This window comes from Electrona antarctica (assembly GCF_951216825.1).
Source record: "Electrona antarctica genome assembly, chromosome: 1".
NCBI classification, from domain to species: Eukaryota; Metazoa; Chordata; class Actinopteri; order Myctophiformes; family Myctophidae; genus Electrona; species Electrona antarctica.
In genome coordinates this window covers 31,818,196-31,830,525 of record NC_136806.1, presented here as the reverse complement: position 1 = coordinate 31,830,525, position 12,330 = coordinate 31,818,196, and the positions used below count along the sequence as shown (strand labels likewise).

The 12,330-nt window shown below is 44.3% G+C and overlaps 1 protein-coding gene across 2 annotated transcripts in view; it reads right to left on the bottom strand.

Annotated features, from left to right (window-relative positions):
* Positions 1-11,194, bottom strand: part of ankrd50 (ankyrin repeat domain 50) — a 51,457-nt gene extending 40,263 nt beyond the window's left edge. The window contains exons 1-2 of one of the 2 annotated variants that reach the window (XM_079508212.1): positions 10,908-11,194; positions 8,665-9,813 (exon numbers count right to left, since the gene is read on the bottom strand). In XM_079508212.1, the coding sequence (XP_079364338.1) occupies positions 8,665-9,182 (518 nt within the window). In that variant the 5' untranslated portion in view covers positions 9,183-9,813; positions 10,908-11,194. The other variant, XM_079508213.1, reaches the window with a different exon arrangement.
* Between the last annotated feature and the right edge of the window lie 1,136 nt (positions 11,195-12,330).

Sequence of the window (12,330 nt, the reverse complement as noted above, 5' to 3'; positions counted from 1 at the left end):
CTAGTAATTTTTCACCACTGAACATGCACAAGCAAACATGTGCACAAACTTGTATACAGTATAATACTCACTCAATGGAGGAGAACAAGTGGTACACAGTGTCTGAGGGATGTCAAACAGCCTTGACACAATTCTATCAGCTAACAGAAGAAGAGCAGTGAACAAGGCTTTGTAAACTCCAGACAGAGAAGAAATACCGATAAAACTGTCAATCTTGTCTGGCAGGGGGGGGGGGGGACAAATTTATGGAGACTAGGGCTGGGACTTAAATTAATTTAGATTAATTAGTTACAGAAAAAAGATTATGATATTAAAACAATTAACTCAAAAAGGTAGAGGGCACTCAGGGCACTCTCTTGAGAAAGGAGGGTGCAGGCACCAAATCACCAAATAAAATGACGGGGAGTAACAGCGCTTTGCTTCAGCCTCTCTCTCAATATATACATGCAACACCCAGGATTCAAACTCGGGTCTCCCCAAGCCCCCAGTAAGGCTATCCAACGTTGAAGCTGCCACTACCTACTGGCGAAAAGTGGAACTACAGCACGTTCATGGAGGAGGACGGACGTTCAGCGACGTCATGTGCGTAACGTGCGTCATCCCAGACGTCAAATGTGATGTCCGGGCTGCTCTTCCGCTCGCTCAAGCCATTGAGTTATAATGGTATTTCCGGCTGCTAGTGCTACACGTTTGTGTTCCAAAAAAACAATGATTCTGGAAAACATAAATCTACCTGAAAATTTCCAGTGGTGTAGGGAATTAGATGTAGTTCCTATCTTTAAAAAAGTCCCAATTTAGCAGCAGGATAGCCGAACTAGGTTGAGAAACTATATTGTTCGTGAAAGGACCATGTCCATGTTCAATCCCCATATAATTAGCTACTGAATTTGTGTCCATGTCCATCACCAACCATGTACTCCTCCTGTGCACTGTCCTTTATCAAGACACTGAACCACCCTAGCAAATCATCTAAAAGAAAACTAACATAGCATGATGGCTTAACTTACAAAACAACAATCATTTAAAACGTTGTACTGTATATGTCATTTTGGAAATCAAACCCTTCATTGTAGAGGCTACTCTTGTGTTGCGGAACATACAAAATGGGGACGTTCTGATCCAGCTCATTGTGAGTCGAGCTTTCTATGAATCAAGGAGTGGATAAAGACGGGTTGCTCACATAGAGGCAAAACTGTATTTTATACGGCCTAAGTCCTTGACAGACGTATTTACATGATCTTGTCTACATAGCCATTCATTAGACAGATAATACTCTGAGCACAAGTTAAGGAACGGCAGGGTGGTTAGAGTGACAACAACAACAACAGAAAAAGATGTAATCGTCACAACAGCCGCAATGACAGTCATTGAGTGAGAGATACTGAACCTGTTCCAACTCAGGATTAGGGCTGTCACGATTACACATTTAAGTTGACGATTAATTGTCTAAATAAAATAATTGCGATTAACAATTTAATTGTATTTTTGGCATTGGAAATTGGAACGTTATGAATAGAAATTACAATGAATTCAGTTTAAAAAGTGCACAGGGTAGATATGACAAATAACTGGCGTTATTATTATAGATTGTATACTTTCAAAAAAACAAAATAGATAAATAGTAAAAATAGTGGAAATAGCTGATCTTACAACACGTAATAACACAAAATACAAAATACAAAATAAATGTAGGCTTAACGTCTGCCGATGCAACTTTGTTCCTTAATCCATTCTGAGCGGGAACCCCTGTGTTTTAAGCATTATGTTATACGTTAGCTATTGAAAAATAGCAGATCTACAAGCTCATAGCGCGGCACCAAGTGCCACGCTATGAGCTTGTAGATCTGACATTTTTTAATTTCGACCTCAGGCCTAAATGGGTTAACAGATGCATTGCAAAGAAACCCATCACTTGAACAACCAACACCATCAAACAATACAATACAACAGGGGTTCTCAACCCGTGGGTCGCGACCCCTCGGGGGGGTCGCCAAAATATTTTAGGGGGTCCCCAAATTATTTAAAAAAAAGAAAAAAAAAAAAGATTTTTTTTAAATTTTATTTTCACGATTTTTCAAAAATAGCAGACCTACAAGCTCGTAGCGCGCCACTCGGTGGCGTGCTATGAGCTTGTAGATCTGCTATTTTTCAATAGCTAAATTATAACAATGCTTAAAACACCAAAAGGGGTTCCCGCCCAATATGGTTTAAGGTTATTGTAGCTGTCAATTTATATTGGGGGTCGGGAGGGGGCGGGGCGGGGGTCCCGAGACATTGCCAAAGCATTTCCGGGGGTCCCCGGCCAAAAACGTTGAGAACCCCTGCAATACAATACAAATATGCAACACAGCGACACAACGCCACCAGTAAAGAAACAATAATGAATCAGTCATAACTGCCAGGTGCAGCAAGCAGTGGCCATTGTTGTCAACATACCACAGACATACAAAATGAGTGGACAATATTATTACCAGAAACACTAATAGATAGCCCTGAATAACAGGTATGTAACTCTGAGTGTTCAAATGGAACCTTACGGGTCCATTTGGTTCCATTTGAACACTCTCAGAGTTACAGGGGTCATTGCAAATAAAACATTTGAGAACCACTAGTACTAGTTGGGACTTCTAATGTGCCATAGTGTCATAATAAATAATTGTCATACATATTCTGAAGAAAACCTGGAGATTGGCATACAGTAATTGGGTCTTATGATCAAAATAAGAACATTATAATGGTGTGTGAAACAGAAAATCAAAACATTTGTCACGGACACGGACAAGACCAAATCTTTGCCACGGACACATTTGTCCGTATACGGACATGTTGGTGACCCCTGGCAGCACGGCTTCACGTTGTGGCGTTCTTCAGAGTATGGGTTTTATGCCGTTCAGACTATGGGCTTTATGCGTAAGTCTCCCATTGGCTTAGCGGCAACCTAGAGGCAGGCAGGCAGCCAATCATGAAAACGTGTCTACTACGGTTGCTAGTAGAGAGGTAGCAAATGTAGTCCAGGCTGCTTTCAAATTTCAAGCACCTGGCAAAAACAACAAAATTATACCCCAAGATCCGATCCATGCACTGCCACAACTGTTCTACACACAAGGCCCCTGTGGGCAGGAAACCATTTCAGAGACATTTTCTGATAAGACAACAGAGTTTATCAAGATCTCTCCTAGCATAACGCTATTTGGCCTACGTTTCATATCTCCAAGATGTTTTTATTTTCTACACACCCTGGAGCTGTAAAGAATAAGGCACTGGTCGACTGAGTTTGGTCAATTTGTGTCCTTTATGAAGACATTTTTATTTCTTAAAAGTCACTGACTGACCTAGTACAGTAGTCATAAAATGTTAAAATAAAAAGGAATTTTAAATGCCAGTGTAAATGTTGTTACATTTCCGTCCCTGGACCACTGAACCCGCAAACTTCTTTCCTAGCCCAGAGGAGGTGTGCATTCCTGGGTATTCAATCCTGACAGAGCAATATGAAATTTCACCCCCTTTCCACCCCCTCAGCTCTGTTGCCTCTGGGACATGATCCTCAGATATATGCGTTATATGTGGGATAGACCGTCTATATATTCATCAATTCAACACACATCCACTGCACACACCAACCAACGTACACACATATATCCACATGCTTGGCTTACTTACAGGAGTAGGTACACACATAACTGTACATACTACTCCATCCATGCACACACCGTTAACACAGATGGGGAAAATATCCAGGCAACAACCTATGCCAGTCAGAAAAAGCATGATGTGCTGCCTCCCCTCCCCTCCCCCGCCTCCCATCCCAGTGGAAACACAGGCAGCAGTGATGTGTGGTGGTCTGGTCTCGCCTGGCAGCATGTCTCCAGGGAACCTTGATCAACCTCCCACCTCTGCACCGCTGCCAGAGCATTATGTTCATTCACACTTATAGATCCAATGCTAATCCCCATTTTATAGAGTCACGATCACCTAATTGATCACTGATATTTTTAACCGATATATTATCATAAAAATAATAAAATAAATACATTGAAACACCTAGCTTTGATTCATTAAAGCTTATATTTGAGACAGCAAACAAATACAAATACAGAGATTACTTTTTGATAGATAAAAGAAATGTATACTTATATGAGAACATAACTTGAATTATACAATGAAATGAAAAGTCAAATCTAAAATACACAAACTGAACTTCATTTATTTAACCACTTATGCTATGGCCATATATATATATATATATATATATATATATATATATATATACACACACACACACACACACACAGCTGTGATCAGCTGCATAAGTCAAATATGATATTTCTTGGTCAAACCGTTATATCGGTCACAGTCAGGCTCCAGTTCTATCCTCATGTACAGTATATGCATGCAGAGTGGAGAGCGTCGAATGGCTTCTGATTGAAATTATGGCAATTACATATGCCCAAGCATACACACGCACCCACACAGACAAATGCACAACGTGGAGGGGGGGAACATTGACCTCAGATTGCTGAGTCACCGTCGTCTGTCCAAATGGAGTTGATAGAGTTCACCGTGGGATGCTTTTCTCCGTCTCTAATCTGCAGCATGCTTTCCAAAGCCATACACCACATGAAAGGATCAAGATGAGCGCTGCTTAGGCTACTTTTTTATTTTTATTAGTGTCCCTTCAGCCCACTCCACGACTGCTCCGCGTACAACATTCAGATCCCCCCTCGCCTACGATCACACCAGCGAACACATACAATTTGAAATTGCTTTGAAGCCGAGGTCAGAAACAGAAATCACACAAAAGGCCAACATGCCATATTTGACACTACAACAGTTTCTATAAAGTGTGTTTCACACTTTTACAATTTCCTTGAATACTGAAAGAGGGGATCCGATGGTAATTCCGAAGGAGCATTAGTCCGACATGCGGGAACAACGGTCGGACTAGCGCTCGAACATGGGCTGCTCCCGTGCTTGCGGTTATGGTTAGGTTAGGGTTTGAGGTAGGTTGTTTGTCTAATGACTGTCGGACCAATAATAGTGTCGGAACTAAAGCCTGTACCCCTGAAAGAGCAGCTGTCTAAACCAAGTTGTACCAACTCAATGACACTCTTTACAGCCAAGCAAAAGTGAAAGCTTTGAACACGTTTTATTCATGCAGCTTAGTTAATCCACTCCCACTGTACTGTATTTTATACACACACACACACACACACACACACACACACACACACACACACACACACACACACACACACACACACACACACACACACACACACACACACACACACACACACACACACACACACACACACACACACACACACACACACACACACACACACACACACACACACACACACACACACACACACACCTTTAAACATGTAGCTAGGTGTAATGTTAGAGACCACAGAAGTGAAACTTTCAGGCCTGTTTTCTCAACTCGCCGTTTTCTGCAAGACATTACTCTAAAAGTCATATCTCTAAAACTGGTGGGTCAAACTGAACAACCAATGTCAATTTGAAGCTATACGATTCCCTGCTTTGAAATGACGTGAAAAAATGAAAATGTCAATGAATTAGCCTCGGTCAGAATCGGTCACTGTGTGTGTGTGTGTGTGTGTGTGTGTGTGTGTGTGTGTGTGTGTGTGTGTGTGTGTGTGTGTGTATTATTTGTGTTAGCTGCTAACATTAGATAGTAACTACTAGCAGCAATATTAATAACCAGTATTCTTTTTTTAAGTACTTGAAATCATGTATTATTCAGCCTTGCAGAAAAACATCAGATCTTGTTCACAAATCCAAGCCATGGACCAGTCATTCATCATTTCTGAAATGTGTGCCCTTTATTACCACACAGAAAAACTCGCCTGGCTGGAAGTCAAACTCCTGTGCATGCTCGGTGGAGGAATGCCCCACAACACAGAGGCCAAAAAAGGCAACTTGCTCATTCAGCAAAAAGAAGAAAAGAGAAAAAAACATTGCCTTTAGACTGACCCACATGACTGGGTTAATTCCACCTGTTTGATGTGTGCTCTTTTGTCCTAAAGGGGTTGAAAAAAAAGAGGTATGAGGGGGAGGAGGCGGCCGACTGGTTCAGTATAGCACGGCCAAATTCATTCACATTGTAGGAAAATCAGTCAAAACATGCTGAATGGCCTTGCATTTACAGTAAGGGCACTGTGATGTGGAGGGGAAACAGTTTGTGTGTGTGTGTGTTCACCTATCTGTTGTTAAATATCAACAGGTGCTGGACAAGATTTGCAGAATAAGGTTATGAGGACTCACAACGAAAGATGGCTGAGGACCTTTTGTGTTTGTTTACATTATCAAGAGTTATCAAGCCAAAAGGCGTTTCTGGTTTCATCCTATTAGCAGACCTTGTATTGTACTGTTCTTCCCTGTGCCTGTCCTTGCAAACTGTTTCAAAAGTATTCAATCAAACAAATCAATCACATCGGGTTCAGCATTCTACACTTTGACAAGAAACACTGCTGCATGCAAACGTGGGACGATTCTGGTACAGGACAGTCACTCTAGCAACATCCTGTAATGACCAGGTTGTAAGGGTGAGACGTAACCCACGTACCAGTCTTTTAATGTATTAACACACCACTGGTGATTAACATCACCAAACAAAGCTGTTTGTCTTTGACCAGCCTAAAGAATTTGGCACGCCTTCCCCCACAATCCCATACGAGCTGTGTTTATAACATCACAGCTGAGAGGGTCAAAGACTGTCCCAAAAACAGTCATGTTCAACAAGATCCTCAACAAAATGAATGTCACATAAGTTTTATTTTTATTGAAAGAATTATGGCCATGAATAAATTCACCCAAAAATGAATTACTCATACCGTCAACCCCACACTAGCTGTGAATTTTTATCACAGATAATAAATTAGAGGGATCATAATTTTTGGAGCAATAATAAACTTTTACATCCTCCCTTTACTGTGGGTATTTTTTTCTCTCTCACTCTCTCGCTTTCTATATGCCACTGCCAGATGGAGACAGGAGTCTTGGCTACAGTTCCTTACACGTTCAGCCTTTCTGAAATGTGATAGCATCTGAAACGGCTGGAGAGGCCTGTGAAATTATTTGTGTACCACAGTGCTCTGTGACGCTTTTACACCTGAGATGGCGATAAGGTATTCTCTAAAGTGCATATTTACCGCACAAACAAAACAGACTTCCGTGATAAGATCTGTGTGTGTCTCTTGTCTGTCTGTTTTGCACAGGACAGGGCCCTTCAGCAAGAAGGGAATATTTGTTTCACATGCCAGATTTAGGAACTGGGTCCGTCCCTCTCAACATGCAACTGACATGGTGCAGAGCTGGACTAAAGCTGTGCCTTATGCCGGCTGGATTCAATCTCTGTTCAAATCTCTTCGATAACCAGCCTTCTATCTACTTAGGTCAAACCGAAGTCGAGCACTGTTTCAAGGCCAAATTATAATTAATATCATGATTACTACGAGCAGATGAGCGCGACGGTGGTCACTGAACTTTGAGCTTCCTTGGGAAAAGTGTGAAAAAAAGTGCAGGTTGAATCAATGACTTTGTTGACCGTTTAAAAAATGATTTACCTTGCTGAACGTTTGACCTATTTTCCCCCTGCCGTGTGTGATGTTGAGTTAGCGGTAAGCGTCACCAGATGGCCAGACAAGAGCATGTGTGTATGTTCAGCTCTGCATTCCAGCCGGTGCTGCAGAGACTGCCCGACCTATTCAGTGTCGACAAGTTGTGCGTGCCCCCCACCCCCTCAAACCCACCCACCCCACACAACACACGTGCACAAAGTTTAAAAGGCAGCGCCTTTTAAAAGCCTCTGCTTACAATAACAGTCCGTCTTGATCGTGTTACATGCCCGGACAGGACCCTGTAAGGCCGTCACCGTACTGTACTGTACTTCAGTTTCACATGTCCCACAGTGACTCCCATCTTTTTAGCATGCAGTCACTCCAGGCAATGGCATGGAGTCCAGCACACTTCCCTGTGGGCCGTGGGCCACCTGAGCTTGGATGCAACTTAAAAATATCTGAACATTTTCTGTCAGGCCGGCTCCAAGCAGAAACAAAACACCACACTCACGCGCACGCAGCATGCCACACCATGGGGCAAAACCAACAAAAACATGACTTCAAATGAGCATTGAGGCTGCTGCTGGCGAGGAGGGGCCAAATGCTAGTGTGTGTGTGTGTAGTAAAAAGAGGGGGAGGGGTACATGAGGGTCAGGAGGTGGAGAGGAAAGACAAGGAGAAGGAGGGGGAGTGGTTGGCTATGCATTTACATTCAGGCACACTTTGCATTCCCTACATCACCAACATTAGCAGCAAACCAATGGCAAGGGTTACGACTCCTGCCTGCCTAACACAGTGCCCCAGACAACAGATGTTGGTTAACATCCTAGCCGAAAATAGCTGATCTACAAGCTAACGTGTCGTGACGCATTGTGAGCTCGTAGATCTGCTATTTTCACTGAATGTCCTCCCCCAGAATAGGGACACTAGTGTTCACTGTTACCATCAGTCAAAGCCACAGAAGGCATAACAAGCCTTCCTGTTCCTCAAGAATGCTCAGGCGCTGACTGTATGCCAAAGAAGTACTAGGTAATGCAAATATGGATTTCAGGAAGGCATGTTTTGCTCATACACCTACCTCTTGAAAGCCTCCGTGGGGTTCCTCTCACACTCTCCGGGCTGCAGGGAACACTGCACGGCGGGCTCGCGAACCTTCTCCTCGTACCCCGGCACCAGGCCTCCGCGACAGATCTGTGCCACCAAGCCCCGGATGAAGCCCCCCATGCACATCGTGTCCGAGTCCTCCGCCCGGCAGAAATGGAAGGCCAGGCCCTGCTGGTGGAGGCCCCGGTGGGCTGCCTGGGCATGGGCACTCTGGTTGGGCCACAGCAACTCTGTGCACAGTGCTGTTTTACCACTACCCGGGCCCCCCACCAGCAACACCCCCCAGGCTGTGGTAGCCGCACCTGTACCTGCCTTGGTGGGGCCCGGTGTGGGGTTGCCCCCGCCACCGGGGACGCAGGGGGGCTGCTTGCCGGGAGTGCTGGCAACCCCACTCAGGCCATTGGTCTTCTCCTGAAGGCAGTGCTGGATCTTGTGGAAGACCCACTCCCTGCAGTAAAAGCGCTTCCCCTGCAGCAAACTGGTTTGGGCCATTTTGATCTTTGTTGCTGCTCTCCCAGCTGTTCCTCCTCATAGGGCACCCCTCAATCTGCCCCTGACGCTTGCAAGTCCAACAAAACGCCAGCTATGAAGTCGAACATCCATTTTTTCGGGGCGTCCAAAACGTAGCTCTCAAAACAAGCGAAAGGTTTAGCCGTCCTTGTTTTTGTCGTTAAGATGCCTCAGTGCAACTTAAGACTTGCACCAAGAGACAGTGAGACAAAGATTCCAAAAAGGAAAAGCAAAGCAGCTGAGCACAGTGCTTGCAGAATATCTAGGTCAAAATAAAAAAAGTAAAAGAAATCAAAATTGAGGCTAAAACCATAAATTTTCCACCAACTTTTTCCACAGCTCTCTCATTGGTTGAATCGACTGCTCCTTGTTATTATGAGTGTGTGTGTTTAGCATGGCGTTGGGCATGGCAGGGCACCCGGCTCTGAGTGCATCCGCTGGCTGCAAAACTTCAAACCACCGCCTGATACCATTAGCCGTGCGCCTTGGACGTGGCGATATATTTCCGTGGATGCATTTCCGATGCTAAATGGGGCGATCGGAGCCCATTTCCATTACATTACAGTAGTCTGCAGTCAGTGTCTCCAATAACACCGCCAGTCTGCCTCTCCCCCTGGAAAATAGAGAAAAACATGACATAAAAGGTCAGATTGGGGGGAAAAAAGAATCAGGTTCAACTGATACAATCGCCTATAAAAAAATGCGCCATTCGTCGACTATAGCATCGCTATATTCTCAGTTCTTACTGGAATACAATACAGCCCTTTCCAAGTCTTGGTAGAGGCTCTTCCAGTTGAGTCTACCACCCACGCCCCCCTTCCCCTATGTGGCTTTAAATTGCAAACAGTCCACATCCGTCCTCCTGAACAGTCAGCGAGGAGAGATGAGTCCAAATGAGAGGACCCTCTTCTTCTCCATTCTTTCGCCTACGTGATCATGTGTGTGTCTGTGTCAAAAAAGCAGCATTGGACAAAATGAAATATGCCTCCACGAGTCTTCTTTTGTGCCCCTAAACAAATTAACCCGGTCTGCCTGCTGCCACACCGTTGACTGCATTGCATGGTAACGTTATTAATACACTCAGGGCTGCTTTCACCTTCCTTACGAGATGAGCGCTCACCTACCGACCAACAACACTAGTCACACACATCCTCCGATCAATCTCTGCCTTCGACACACGATCCCAAAATGAAAATACAAGATACTGACACAGTGACACTAAACCATGGCTATGTGTGTTAGTTAAGATTGAACCTCTTATTAACGTTAAGCGACAGATAAACACAACAAGCGACAAGGCTGCAGTACTAGTAAGGACGGGTCTTTTTATATATATATATATTAACCCCCCAAAATCCCTCCTCACCCATTTCAGACGGGAGAGAATTCACACCTTCGGGTGTTTAGATGCTGCAGGCTAGACAGACAATCCGTTAATAATATTGGCTTGCCGAAAACAAAAATCGAACCCATAGCATAGATAGTACGCTGACTGGATGAGGTCGGTCATGCTGTTGCAGGCAGCTCTCTTTCAATCATGACACACACACACTATTCCGTAAACTTCAATAGCGGCGGAGCGTTGGTTTCTCTCTATTTTTCCTTCCATACACTTTCAAATGTCTCTTCTTCTTAGCAGCCCACGGCTTTCTCTCTCTCTCTCTCTCTCTCTCTCTCTGTGTGTCTCTCTCTCTCTCTCTCTCTCACCTCTCTGTAACGATCATTCCCGTTTGCCTCCTCGCTCCTGCATGATCCGTGGCTCCTCAAACAGTTGCAAAAGAAAAAGAAAACCTTTGTACGAAACGAACCATGCTGCGATCATCATATCCAGCGCGTTTTAAGAAGCCGAAAAATCACTACATTTGGACAGCATCCACCACGATTCCACAAGCCTTCTCTTTGTAATGTAATTCTCTTTCGTTTCGTTCCCTCCGGGGCTGGCTCCTCCTGCCATCCGAAACACACACAGCTCAAAAACTGAACCCTTCCAGTGTTGCCACATTGTGTGAGAGAAACAAGCAACCAGGTCCATGAAAACAAGCCCCCAAAAAAAGAAACCTGACTAGGCTATTTGAAAATAGCAGATCTACAAGCTCACAACGCGTCGCGTTGAGAGCTTGTGGATCTGCTATTTTCAAAACAATCATGGAAAAATGTGACATTTTTAACAACACAAATCGTGTTGTTCCTGGCACTTTTTTTTTAAAATGTAGGGTCCTTAAAGTTGGACAAATACATTAATCTGGAGGTCCTTGACAGGGAGATGTGTGAGAATCACTGGTTTAAAGCCCAGATAAGTGACTCGTGACTACACTTTTAGAAACAAGCCCCAAAAAACGCAACCCAACACAACTACCTGCCAAGCCCAAAGTCGCTTATAATAAGCGGACATGGCAACACTGAAGCCTTCGCTACTCCGACCGACCGCCTCCAAACAGTCAAAAAAAGGTAGAGTAGGCCTACAGACAGATCCCATAGCTCGCGGGATGGTCCATCGCGCGGTGATTGGCTAGTTGGTTGTCGGGGCAACCGCTTTTGAAAGATGTGTCACAGAGGGAAAAAATACTATTATATCAAACTGTCTCTCAATGTAGTTACTGCCCACGGCGTGTATTTATAACTGTTTCCTCGCCAGTGGTTGCCTGACAACCCGCCATAGCGTGACTGTCTCTCCGGCATATGGGATCTATCTACCGTTCTAAAATAATGCTCGCTATGTCTTATGGGACTTGGAGTTCTATCCCGTCCAGCGTGGGCATTGAGAGGCCACATACATCACATCATATCCCATTGACCTGACTGTTCCTCGCCCAGTCCAGACTCCAGTGCCCTGGGCTTCAAGGAATATAATACCAACGATGGCAACGAAGTCGCCCTTACCACTCCCTCCGGGCGTACAGTCGGCGGAACTGCTCAGCCTGGTATTGAGGTAGGCCTATTCCAAAAGTATAACCTAAATAAATTATGCTTAAACGGTTAAACCTAACCTTATTCCTAACCTTAACCTCAGTAAAATGGTGCCAAAACCTATAACCCTATTTCTAAACTTAATCCCAGTAAATCCCGGTACCTTACAGCTTCAAGGTGTGGTGTCCACCCAACAGTTTTCCCCTCCATCTTTTTCCCAATC